At 44.0% G+C, this 14,326-nt stretch overlaps 1 protein-coding gene across 3 annotated transcripts in view; it reads right to left on the bottom strand.

Annotated features, from left to right (window-relative positions):
* The window catches only part of kdm4b (lysine (K)-specific demethylase 4B), a 428,138-nt gene that overhangs the window by 26,027 nt on the left and 387,785 nt on the right, over window positions 1–14,326 (bottom strand). For all 3 annotated transcript variants that reach the window (XM_078198157.1, XM_078198155.1, XM_078198158.1), the window contains exon 19: window positions 3,323–3,508. In XM_078198157.1, coding sequence (XP_078054283.1) covers window positions 3,323–3,508 — 186 coding nt within the window. The remainder of the gene's footprint in view (window positions 1–3,322; window positions 3,509–14,326) is intronic.

Genomic DNA, 14,326 nt, shown 5'->3' on the forward strand with positions numbered 1-14,326 from the left:
CTCTGATGGCCTGGACATGCCACCTGAATGCCTGACATTGGCTCCCTAAGTGAATCTTCTGTGGTGAACCAAAGGAGCACACTCCCATGGTGGCCAGAATCCTCCCACAAAAACTTCAAAATTGACACTGTATCATGGAAGACCCTTGCCCAGGATCGCTCAGACTGGAGTGCGATTGCTCAAGGCACATCAACAAATGAGGAACAATGGAAGTGTCAGCACAAAACAAGCGCAAGAGAACAGTCCCCCAACTACCTACCAGCCTCACTGTCCTGTCATCACTGCACCAGAATCTTTTGTGCCAAGGTAGAACTCATTAACTACCTTCGCACCCACACAGTTCAAAGCCTGGATGACAAAAGAAGATGGCCTTCTTCAATACTGACGGGTGAATGACAACAACTTGCCAACAAAGAACAAAGAACAATACAGCACAGGAACAGGCCCTTCGGCCCTCCAAGCCCGCGCCGCTCCCCGGTCCAGGATTGAATCCTGAATCCCCGCCCAATTTTCCAGCCTATCTACATCCTAATATCCTATCCACCGAGCTGTCCCTCACAGCTACGATGCTTTGTTCATCACAACCTATTAACTCACCCCCACCCCCCCATTCCAGACCATGTGATCTCCAGGGAGAGGCGAAAACCCAGAGTGAAAACCCCAGGGCCAATATGGGGAAAAAAAATCTGGGAAATTCCTCTCCGACCCCCTGAGGCGATCGAAACGAGTCCAGGAGATCACACTGGCCAAAGATTAAGTACTAGGATTCAAAATTTTGTGTTCACTCCACGCAGAGGTTACATTCAAAAGATCCCTTTTCTAACATTGATGTACAATATTCCATGCAAAGCATGTTGAATGCTTCTGTACTTTTTGGAAGAAATAAAAAAACTAGCGATTTTCATATTCTGATTCCACAACATGAGCTGGAACAAGCCTATAATTTTCATCCTGTGATATCAGTCATCCCTCATTTTAAATTCTAAAACCTTTCATTCTGTCTGTTCACCTGGGTAGTCTACTTGATATGATAATCTGCTCATGCACACATTTCAGTATCACCCACTGCTGTCTTCCAAACAGCCCCGCTATACATGAACGACTGGAATTAATGTGCTCCCCACATTTGTGGTGGGCTTGCAAGTGCATTGAGAGAAACCAGTAAACAAATATACTATCAATCAACCCTTATGAAATAGAGTTAAATCATTTAGGTATATCCCAGTCCATGCTGCGGTTTCAGAATTGCATTTAAAAACAGGGGCAAAGTAACAGGAGAACTGGGCCTAATTTGGCTGATCTAGTGATTAAGGATTAATTATGTTCTGCATTATAGAATTAACAACTAACTCAAGGCAATTATTATAAAAGTTCAAATATCAACAATCTACTTTTACTTACTAGAATCTTCGATTTAAAGTTAAACAATGAGGGATAGTCGAGATTTTATTCATTAATTTTTCAAACTGAAGGCCTGTGACCAGCAGTGTGCCTCAGGGATCGGTGCTGGGTTCACTATTATCTGTCGCTAATAGTAATGATTTGGATGAAAATTTAGGAGGCATGGTTAGTACATTTGCAGATGACACCAAGATTGGTGGCATAGTGAACAGTGAAGAAGGTTATCTAGGATTGCAGCGGGATCTTGATCAATTGGGCCAGTGGGCTGATGAATGGCAGATGGAGTTTAATTTAGACAATTGCGAGGTAATGCATTTTGGTAGATCAAACCAGGGCAGGACCTACTCAGTTAATGGTAGGGTGTTGGGGAGAGTTATAGAACAAAGAGATCTAGGGGTACAGGTTCATAGCTCCTTGAAAGTGGAGTCACAGGTGGACAGAGTGGTGAAAAAGGCATTCAGCATGCTTGGTTTCATTGGTCAGAACATTGAATACAGGAGTTGGGACGTCTTGTTGAAGTTGTGTAAGACATTGGTAAGGCCACACTTGGAATACTGTGCACAGTTCTGGTCACCGTATTATAGAAAGGATATTATTAAACTGAAAGAGTCAGAAAAGATTTACTAGAATGCTACCGGGATTGATGGTTTGAGTTATAAGGAGAGGCTGGATAGACTGGGACTTTTTCCTCTGGAGCAAGGGAGACTTAGGGATGATCTTATAGAGGTCTATAAAATAATGAGGGCCATAGATCAGCTAGTTAGTCAACATCTTTTCCCAAAGGTAGGGGAGTCTAAAACTAGGGCATAGGCTTACGGTGAGACGGAAAACATACAAAAGGGTCCAGAGGGTCATTTTATTCACACAGAGGGTGGTGAAAGAGGGTCTGGAACAAGCTGCCAGAGATAGTAGTAGAGGCAAGTACATTTTTGTCTTTTAAAAAGCATTTAGACAGCTACATGGGTAAGATAGGTATAGAGGGATGTGGGCCAAACACGGGCAATTGGGATTAGCTTAGTGGTTTAAAAAAAGGGCGGCATGGACAAGTTGGGCCGAAGGGCCTGTTTCCATGCTGTAAACCTCTATGACTCTATGACTATGACTCTAATTCCGAAGGCAATTGGTTATTTCACTTTCAGTTGACAGAACTGAACAGATGATTAGAGGATTAATTACAGACATTCATAGGCTCAAGTACATGCACAGGTCAACACCCGTTTGATGTAAAGTGTCATCGCTCCTCTCGTAGGTACACTGTGTACAATACGTACAAAAAGAGCTGATTTTCCCCACTTTGCTTTCTTTTGCAGGCTCAATAGATTTGCCAGTCCCCACTGCCTGTACATCTTTCACCATCTGAGGAGACAGGCTCTCCACCAGTTTCTAGGGAGCGACTGAAACTGCTCAATAAACTGGGCAGATCAGGTGTTTTGAGTGCCAAAATTCAAACATGTTTTAGCACTCCACGGCTTTAAGAGGTATAAATGAAAAATGATACATCTTTAAGGAGCAAGAAAGCACTGATAAGTATTGAGTAGCAATCTTAGGGACAATTAAATTAGCAAATGGCATAGAAAGAACAAGCTTAGCTCTATTTTAGATAAGGTGACAATTGTTTAAAGATAAGTTTAGGACAGTCATGAATTTTTTCTTCACGAATGAACATTACACGGAATCACAATTTCAGTTTAGGTAGTGAAGTTGAAAACCAGGAATCATTTAACGGTTGGATTTTATGGGACGAGATAGGGTTTATCTGTATAGGCTGTTCTTGATCTGAATCAATGCAGCAGGTACATTTTGAAATACATTTAGTGCCAAACACCCATCAATCATTAGAGTAAGACAGACATTGTAAGTTATCAACTCAGTAACTGTTCCTCCAACAAACTGGCCCAATGTAATGAATGATTATACTTACATTCTGACTGGTTGTTTTGTGTTTGAAGCATATAATGGACACAACATATGGCCAATCGTCTGGTTCCATTACAACCCCCGCAGCGTGAGCACATGTCACATGAAATGACGTCGAACAATGCTCATATGAACACTGGATACAGGCCCCTGAGATGCTCTTCACTCTTTTCCTGCAGTACACACATTTCTGATAAACACAAAAGGAGAGGCATGTAAGAATATATCTTTTGGTTTTATTGTCACAAACTTGTAAGCAGGATAATACTTCTTGCTTCCCTTAGTAAATGTTACCAATAGAGTAATTTCAAACTGGTCAGGCCACACTATAGAGTCTGAAGAGGATAACTTCAGTCAAGTTTCAATGCTGTTACTGTAAATGAGAATAATGCACCAAAATGCACCATCTGCCGATGACTAAACTTTTACGTCAGTCCCAATATCAGTATTGGGAATGGAAACAAAATCTGTTACCATCTGTTTCTTACATTGCTATGCGTATAATCCCAATATAATTACTATGTATAGACCCATTCCAATGCCACATATTCAGGTCCACATTAACGGCCATTGCTACTAGACAGTTTTTGGAGTCTTTTGTTGCCTTCAGTAATAGTGACCTTCAGCATCCAAAGGGTCAAAGCTGGGTATCTTGGACTTTTCACTTGGAGCACCTTTTTCAGAACAGAGTTTAAACTTTACTTCTATCAGGTGGTTAATGTGGATTGAAATCACATTAATATCAAATCATATTAAATTAACCGGACAGAATATGAAGCCAAATAACTAAATAACGCCTAAAACAGTGCGAGACATTCATGGGTACTTCCTTCCAAAATTGAGCTGAACTTCCATAGAACCCTACAGTGCAGGAGGTGGCCATTCAGCCCATTGAGTTTGCACCGACTCTCCCAAAGAGAATCTCACCGAGATCCTCCCCTCTGCCCTATCCCCGTAACCCCAAATACTTGCAATGGTTAATCCACCTAACCTACACATCTTTGGACACCAAGGGGCCATTTAACGTGGCTAATCCATCTCACCTGAACATCTTTGGATTGTGGGAGGAAACCGGAGAACCCTGAGGAAACCCACACAGACACGGGGAGAATGTGCAATCTTCACACCAACAGTCACTCAAGGCTGGTATTGAACCCAGGTCCCTGGAGCTGTGAGGCAGCAGTACGAACCATTGTGCCACTGTGCTGCCCTCTGTACCACCATGCCATCCTCTGTGCCACTGAATTGCCCTCTGAAACCCAGCTGTTCAATGACCAGTCTGAGCTTTTTGTCAGCTGATTACACCTTTTATCTGAAAATTCTACATGGTGGCACAGTGGTTAGCACTGCTGCCTCACAGCACGAGGGACCCCCGGGTTCAATTCCCAGCTTGGGTCACTTTGCGGAGTCTGCACGTTCTCCTCGTGTCTGCGTGGGTTTCCTCCGGGTGGTCCAGTTTCCTCCCACAGTCCGAAAGACGTGCTGGTTAGGTGCATTAGCCATGATAAATTCTCCCTCAGTGTACCCGAATAGGCGCCGGAGTGTGGTGACTAGAGGATTTTCACAGTAACTTCACTGCAGTGTTAAAGTAAGCCTACTTGTGACACTAATAAATAAACTTTAAGCTTTCCAATTACTTTGCCTGTAGAATATCACACTAGGCAGTGTGTCTCCTCCTCCTCCCAGTCTTTGTAAAACAACAATACAGGTAATGGGTTAAAGTTCAGAACGCATGGTTGAAGTCAACCTGCACCCCCCCCCCCCCCCTCTCCTCTCCTCCCCCCCCTCCTCCTCCCCCCCCCTCCTCCTCCCCCCCCCCTCCTCCTCCCCCCCCCCCCCCTCCTCCTCCTCCCCCCCCCCCTCCTCCTCCCCCCCCCTCCCCCCCTCTCCTCCTCCCCCCCCCCCTCCCCCCCTCTCCTCCTCCCCCCCCTTCCTCCTCCCCCCCCCTCTCCTCCTCCCCCCCCCCCTCCTCCTCCTCCCCCCCCTCTCCTCCTCCCCCCCCCCCCCTCCTCCCCCCCCCCTCTCCTCCTCCCCCCCCCCCCCTCCTCCCCCCCCCTCTCCTCCTCCCCCCCCCCTCTCCTCCTCCTCCCCCCCCTCTCCTCCTCCCCCCCCCCTCTCCTCCTCCCCCCCCCTCTCCTCCTCCTCCCCCCCCTCTCCTCCTCCTCCCCCCCTCTCCTCTCCCCCCCCTCTCCTCCTCCTCCCCCCCCCTCTCCTCTCCCCCCCCCCCTCTCCTCTCCCCCCCCCCCTCTCCTCTCCCCCCCCCCCTCTCCTCTCTCCCCCCCTCTCCTCTCTCCCCCCCCTCTCCTCTCCCCCCCCCTCTCCTCTCCCCCCCCCTCTCCTCTCCCCCCCCCTCTCCTCTCCCCCCCCCTCCTCTCCTCCCCCCCCCCTCCTCTCCCCCCCCCTCCTCTCCTCCCCCCCCCCTCCTCTCCTCCCCCCTCCTCTCCTCCCCCCTCCTCTCCTCCCCCCCCCTCCTCTCCTCCCCCCTCCTCTCCTCCCCCCCCCTCCTCTCCTCCCCCCCCCTCCTCTCCTTTCCCCCCCCCCTCTCCTCTCCTCCCCCCCTCTCCTCTCCCCCCCCTCTTCTCTTCTCCCCCCCCCTCCCCCCCTCTCCTCTCCCCCCCCCTCTTCTCCTCTCCGCCCCCCCCCTCTTCTCCTCTCCCCCCCCCCCCTCTTCTCCTCTCCCCCCCCCCTCTTCTCCTCTCCCCCCCCCCTCTTCTCCTCCTCCCCCCCCCTCTCCTCCTCTCCCCCCCCCCCTCTCCTCTCCTCCCCCCCCCTCTCCTCTCCTCCCCCCCCCTCTCCTCTCCTCCCCCCCCTCTCCTCTCCTCCCCCCCCTCTCCTCTCCTCCCCCCCCTCTCCTCTCCTCCCCCCCCCTCTCCTCTCCTCCCCCCCCTCTCCTCTCCTCCCCCCCCTCTCCTCCCTCTCCTTCCCCCCCCTCTCCCCCCCCACCCCTCTCCCCCCCACCGAGTTGCTCTCAGATTTTGACACAAGCCCTGCCCTTCCATGCCCTGATTTGACTCTGGAATAATAATCTTTTAATTTCAGATTAAAGGAGGGTTAGGTAGGGGATGGGTTTGGGGGGGGGGAAACGGGGGTTGAGATGTGCAGGAATGGATGTCTGAACATTCAACATCCGTTGAGCAGAAAGAGAATGTGTGACTCTTCGCATTGATGTGATCTTTTTTTAATAAAAACCAGAACCACAAAGCAGGATTTGTATGTGAACAGAAAAGATCGGCTCAGTTTTGAATGCTCTGGTCCTTAAAGCTCAATAATTTTATTTCTGTGCTTCTAAAAGAGTACAGACTATTGTTCAGGAGATTAGTTGATTCCATGAGATATAAATAAGAAGGATTGGTATAAAACCCCACTTTCATCTTATTCTTAAAGCTTTGAATTGCTTTTATGAAACTTTGAAAAGGATAAAGAGTTCAACACTTCAATATTTTAAAGATGTGAAATAGAAATAGCAAAAGAAAGCAAGCAACTATCTTTTCACATGCACGGGATATTCCTAATACACAGAGAGCGGATTACTCAAACCGTGGGGTTTGGTGGGTAAACATGCTCGTCAATTTGCTCACAGCAATGTCTCATAAACAGCCAGGAAATGAATGGCGAGTTAACAGATTTTGGTCACGACACCAAAAGAATTGCTCCCTCTTGGAAAAGCTTGTTAGGATTTTTTTAGTCTGCCTGAGCAGAAGAGCCTTAACCTGTGAACGCACTGACTCTGTGGGAATTGTCCAGGAAGTCTGAACTTCTGATGGGCAACTTCCCTGCTCCACAGGACCTTCTGAAAAGGTCTCCAACTTGTCAAAGACTTTGGACAATTCTGACATAACTACCTGGATAGTTACCCAGGAAATATTAGACAGAAAAATCCTAGCCCAACTATACAGCTGACCCTCAAATCACTCACATTAACGCCACCAACTCACCCCTCGAAACCCCCGTCTACATCCCCCTGGACTCCTGACCGCTGACATCCCCCACCACACAATCTGACCTATCCTCACCACCCAACTCACCCCTGACCTGCTGACTCACATCCTCCAATCTGACATGACTAACACCACCAGGTTCCACCCGACCCGGACACAACCTCACCGCCCTACTCCCCATGACATCCCTGACCTCGCCACCCTGCTACCCTATTCCTTTACCTCACCCTATCCTCTTACCCATTCATTCACCCAGACACCCATTCCCTTAGACACTGAAAAAAAGCTGTTTAAATGCTTCAGCTGTGCAGTGGGTTTGTGACCGTTTATCAGAATACGGCAGCAAGTACTGTAAGGGGACAAGGCTCATCTTCCCCCACCAATCTAGCGTTATGAAGAGGCAGTTCAATTTCAGGAATGCAATGTAGAAGCCAGGATTGGAATCTCAACCAGAAAGGCAGAGCACAGCGTGCTGCAAGGAAAGTAAGAACTCCTCGGAAGATTCATCTGGCAGCTGACCTCAGGGAGATTTCCACAAGGCACAGCATACATTGTCCACTGTATAAACACTTGGAACGGGAGATAATGGCAGCTCAGAGTCCTGGCTCAATGGCACCTCCTTTTTCTGAAAGCACTTAAGTGCAGTCAGTTCAAACTGAATCCAGATGTTCATGAATACAAATCCATGGCATAGAACCACCCATAATTTAGCACTAATTTCAGAGTCGTCAACATTAGTTGCTTACAAAGAGGTGAGACACAGATTGAAAACCACAAGATAAAAAGCTAGCGATAACTTTAAACTGAAGCTCCAACGGAATGACAATGGCTAGTGTAGAACTGTACAACCTCATTTCAGCGAACACGGCTCACTTCAGAAACAGAAATATTGCAATGGTGTAGTTAAATGTACCTTTTGGATTGAGGAACAAATATGTAACAAAGCAACCAAAATAATTGAAAACTGGCTTTAAAAAGATGCATTTCTAACAAAAACACCTCACCGGTTTCTATAGATATACAGACAAGGTCACCAAGAATCATCAGCATGAACAGAAGCAAATCACACCCCTGCTACATCTGGAAACTATCCGACTTTCAGAGCATTTGAATAAAGACCAACTCCTTCTTGCTTGTGAATTGGGATGAGGTATTCACATTATCTGGGGAGTACAACTAAAGACCAGATCACCTTTATGGCTCACCACCAGATGGGTCCTTGTTGCTAATGTGTAGGTGGTAACACAGAATGATTAGATTTCACAGAAACTGTGCAGGTTTCGCAAGAAAATCTGTTTCCTATTAGATGTTCTGTCAACTTGGTAATACAGTGATTTATTTAAATAAGAACAATCAGATTTTTTTTTCTGTTCTTGGAAATTGTCCCCAAAACAACATCTTTCAAAAGTAAAATAAATGAATCTGTTTCTCTGTCTATGCTCAGTACGATGCTCAGTACAACATGCGTGCTCATAGTCTGTCCTCATTTCTTGACCTGGTTATCACTGAACACAGCAAGTTCACTCTCAGTTTACCACTTATCAAATGTCCTTTAATCAGGTTTGCACTCTAAGACAGAATGCTTAATTAATCTCATTGGAGTGCTATCACTGCCCAAACATCACCATCTTGAACTTTATGGGTGTTTCAGACAATAGAAGATCCTGAGGCACAAGAAGGAGAACATGAGCAGAGATGCCCTAAAAAGCTAATGTTAAATTGCTTTTGAAGATGGTGAGATAGGTAGGGGCGCGGAGGGCATTCTAGGAGGTCAGAGGGGATACAATAAAAAAGTCCAGAATGTAAGGACTGTGCCCAAAAGCTCAGCACCCAAGATGGAAATTAAAGAACTGCGTGGCTCAAATTGCGGGCATACTCCATTAAACATAAACGTATCATGATTTAATTTTGTGAATGCTTAGCTCCCTCGTTTTGCAACAAAAAAAACGAAAATAATGGCAAATTTAAATGCAGAGTGGGGGAAGAAAATTACAACCCAACCACTGGGTCATTTCAGTGGCAGATGCTTATCAGCTAAGCCCAGGCACAAATAGATATTCAAAAGCAACATCAATGGATGGAAAACAACAGACAATTACAGTTTCCTCTGCCGATAAAACTCAAAAATAAAGGCTTGTGAAAGACCAATTTCACTTCAATAGGTGTTCACAATTTTTAGAAGTAATTTTTTTAAAGGTGTAGCAATGGCATTAATCACTGAACTTCTAACAGGAGCTGTTTAAGATGGAATGCTGCCTTAACTGTATCCTCAGTATAACATTTTCCATAACTCCTCCACGAACATGTATTTCATTGCAAGAAAATCAAATGGAATGAACTTCACCTAAACATCCACGTAAGATACAAGTTTGAAGTGGAGCAAACATTACACAGAACACAAGAAATAGGAGTAGACCATATAGCTTTATGTGCCTGATCCGCCAATCAATATTCTCATCACCAAAGTAGGTAATCCCAGACTTCCCCACATTATACTCTGTCTGCATCTTGTTGTTGCCCACTCACTCAACCTGTTTAGAACGCTTTGCAGCCTCCCCATGTCCTTGTCGTGGCCTACTTTCCCACCTAGCCTGGTATCAAGGGCAATTAAGATATTCTTGAGACATTCAAGGATTTTAGGACCATCTGATTGGGAAGATTTGTCTTTATTTATTGGACATGAAGTTACCTTTATATAGTATTCTCTTCACAGAGGAAGGAACGGTTTCACTGCTGTAGGTGAAAGGAAGCAGCTCAATGTTTGTAATCTGAGCAATTCCCTGTTGGCTACGCCAATGCAATTCATTTCCACAACCAAGATTCGGCATCTAATGATTTCAAATTTTAATGTTATAAATAATTAATGCATATGATAAACTATGCATCATAAAATTATAACACATTTTACAAATTTGTTAGAGGTCCCCCTGGTACAATTGCAAGTACTAAAATGCTTGGAAATAATTTTTGAGATTGTAGCTAAGCTTCCCCTACACATATGTTCAGGCTTAAATATGTGCAGTAGTGGTTCCTTTCACATTCATCTCATCAGCAGTCAAACTCAACCAGTAGGCGAGCAGAATCCCATTTCACTCCTTTATCCCTTAACCACCCGTGTAAGGGGTGCAGTAAGGGGGAAGGTAGGGGGCAGGGTGGAGAATGGCAATTGTGCCCCTTTAGAGAAGTACTCTAAAGGGATAAATAGACAACATAGTCGGAGCCACAAAGTGTCCAACTAACAAGATTACTGATTAGGAAGTAATCAAAGTATAGCTGCACCACTAACACCAAGATACCTTTCAAAGAGCCATCAAAGCCACAAGTGAGTTGAATGGCCTTCTTTTTATGGGATGATTCCATATTAAAAATCTTGTATCTATTTGCACATCTCCAAAAAAATTTAATATCCATTGTCAAGGCTTTGACACTTTTGTGGCAACTATTATTATAAATTCATACATCTACATTTATAATGGAATTGCCTATGATTTGATTTATTATTGTCACATGTATTGGTATACAGTGAAAAGTATTGTTGCTTGCGCACTATACAGACAAAGTTCATAGGGAAGGAAAGGAGAGCGTGCAGAATGTCATGTTACAATTATAACTAGGGTGTAGAGAAAGGTCAACTTAATTAATGCGAGGTAGGTCCATTCAAAAGTCTGATGGCAGCAGGGAAGAAGCTGGTATGTAAACCTGTCTCACACTGGAATGATACCTTCTCAGGGTGGCACCACAATTCTGTGTCTCCCATCCCTTCTGGATATACTGCAAAATAACTCCTGTGCTCCAACTATTGCCACACGTTTTGTCAATTAAAAGAAGCATTTATATAGTGTATTTCACATCCTTCGGGTGTTATAATGTTTCAGAGCTAACAAAAGACTTGTGAACTGTTGCTCCATCAGCAAATGTGGCAATAATAGACAGCAATAAGAGAAATGATCAGTTAATCTGTTTTTGGAGTTGTTGATTGAAGGATAAATGTTGTTCAAGGCTCAGACCTAAACAGACAGATGGGTTTAATGTCTCATCTACAAGACAGCACATCTAACAATGCACATTGTGTTTCTCTGTGCTACACTGAGCGTAAGCCTTGGTCATATCTGCAAGTTTCTAGAGTAAGGTTTAAATCAATGACCAACTAGCTGCGTGCTGCCACTGATCCAAGATTAAGACACTTAACTAGAAGTAATCTTAAATCAAAGTGTTACATGTGAAGACCAGTCAAATTCTGTTGTTATGTACAGCTAGTTTTTACAATGTTCTCTTTTGTGTGGACAAGCAATGAAAGGTACTAAACATGAGAAAGGACCTATGTGGTAACTTCCAGGCTGGCGTGCAGCTGTTCATGCATGGAGCTTAGCAGGAAAGTTGGTGAAGACCACACTTGTTCTCAGCTCTCAAATGGCAATGCCAAAAGAGACTGACTAGTAAATCTGGCAATGTTGCAAATGTGGTGATTTAATTGCCAATTTCCACTCACCCCCAGAAATATCAGGTACATGGAATGCATCATATTTATTACCTTGCAATGAAGAGAACGCAGGAAGCTATAGCTGTGCACCCACAGATGTGGCAGAGAAAAAGAAAGATGAGATTTAAAGGAGGACTTAAAATGATGGAGTACGTTAGTGGCAAGTGATCAATTTACAATTCAAAGAAGAAGAAATTTATTTGCATAGAGTGTTGCTGGAAGATAGAACGTTTTGCCATAGGGCATATCAGAGACGGAAAACTTGAAGTGGATAAATATTTGCAGCAGTGGAATTTCCTCTTTGGCCAATCTACCTGTGGGAATCAACTGCAGTCTTTCTTTCTCCACTTGTAATTTAAAATTTCCAATAAGAATTTAAAAAATTTCTGCAGATATTTGTAATAATAAAGATGGCAGTTCGATGAGTAACTTGGAATAAATATGTCTAAGATTGAAAACAGTTACGTAGCTCTATAGTTTTAGTTTGCTATAAACATTACCAAAGACATTAAGCTTTTGAAGGTAAATATAAACATTTTTCATTTACAACTGACTCAATGCTCCTATTAAGAAGTAAAGAACCATAGGTCTGAAAGCCTAAAAGGTCTGAAATAACTGTGCACTCTGGAATATAGTAATTCCTTTCTTAATGGTGTAGTTGCATTCCTGAAAAGTGCAACTTTAAATGAAACAACGTTAAGTGAATCAGAAATTCCCATTACAACCAATATAAAAGCTGTAATTTAAAAAAATTCTTTCATGGGAATTGCAATGGCAACATCAGCATTTGTTGCCCATTCATTGCCCAAATGAGTGGCTGCTAGACCATTTCAGGGAGCAGTTAAGACTCAACCACGTTGCTGTGGGTCTGGAGTCACATATAGGTTAAACCAAGTAAGGGTGGCAGATAATCCTTCCCTCGAGGACATGAGTGAACCTCATGGGTTTTTACATCAATCAATGATTATTTTATGGTCACCAGTACTGAGACTAGTTTATATTTCAGATTTATTAACTGAGTTTAAATTCCACTGCTTCCATAGTGGGATTCAAACCCAGATATCCAGGACATTAGCCTTGGCCTCTGGATTACTAGTTCAGTGACACCATCAGTATGCCACCACTTTTCCCTAGGTTCTTCATGACCTTTCTTGTCAGAGAAAGAAAATTAAAGCAATCTACCCTGTAAATTGAATTTCTAAGCAGGAGCACTGGCAAGGAAGAAGGTCGAGAGTGGGAGGATTATAAAGTGGGAGGATTTGAGAGTGGGACAACTGGAAGCAGGAGAGGCAGTGAGTAGGATTGTCAGCAGGTGAATCGGCAAATCGGAAAGGCCATTCCAAAATGGTGTTGATCATGTAAACCTACATTGGCCCAACACAAAGCTACGCTAAAACAGGAATCCCAACGTTAATTTCACAAATATCAATCCCACCTTATCCACAACGTTAAATGGAGGGAATTGAAATATGGATTTACTGTACATATGATAAAACACAGAAGAAAAATACTGACTGAACCAGCTGGCGCAGTCGGCATTGCAGAGGCAAATTAAACACTTCAACTCTATAAGTGGATGTTATTCAAGTTCTCTTCAAAAGGATTGTCAGCAGCCAGGATTTATAAAGGATTGCAAAAAAAAAGTTGCAGTAATTCTAAAGGGAATCTAAAAGGGAATATGGTGAGCTACATATCTCATGGGACAATATCATCTGGAAATGGTTTTGAAGAACCATAAAATTCGACCAGAGCTTAGAAATCTCTCCATAGTTCCATGTTGATCACTTCTTCAACAAAAAAGGAATTGACAGATACCGGAAAGCTACCGAAACTCTCCCCACCCTGACTGAAAGGTTCCACTTAGTCAGGCACAGACCGAGTCTACATTTGAGATAAGTTATGTATGAAAACTTAAATTGCTTATCTAGTTTCGATATCCCGACTGAAAAGATCTGACAATTGGGAGGCTTTAAATAGGTAACTGTGTAGCTAGCTAGCCCTGTTTTGGCACAAGCCTCTGCCATATGCTTTTTCATGTAAAGGAAACCAAAAATAAAGATGACTGCACAAATAATTTGTTGCCAATGCTGTTTGTTTCCTTGCCTCCTGAAATTCTTAGCTTGCATACAATCTCTTTTCTTACTTAATTCCACCACCCTCAACCAGCAGCTTGTCCCCCTCTTCTGAAAGCCTGTCTTCCACTGGGTACAGTTCCAGGGACCAATTATCCACTGGTATCTGAACTAAATGGTCTTTCTACCTATGAGTGGGATTAAAGGCAGACAAGTCCCTAGGGTCCAATGGCCTAAATCCTAGGATCTTAAAGCATGTGGCAGCAGAGATAGTGGAGGCATTGTTTACAATATTCCAAAATTCCCTGGATTCTGGAAAGGTTCCAGTGGATTGGAAAAAGACTAATGTAATACCTCTGTTCAAAAAGGGAGAAAGACAGAAAGTAGGAAACCACAGACCAGTTAGTTTAATGCCTGTTTTTGGGAAACTACCTGGAATCCATTACTAAGTGTAGTAACGGGGCATTTGGAAAGTCAAAACACAAACCGTTTTATGAAGGGTAAATTGTTTTTGACTA

The sequence above is a fragment of the Mustelus asterias genome, chromosome 26 (genome assembly GCF_964213995.1).
Source record: "Mustelus asterias chromosome 26, sMusAst1.hap1.1, whole genome shotgun sequence".
NCBI classification, from domain to species: Eukaryota; Metazoa; Chordata; class Chondrichthyes; order Carcharhiniformes; family Triakidae; genus Mustelus; species Mustelus asterias.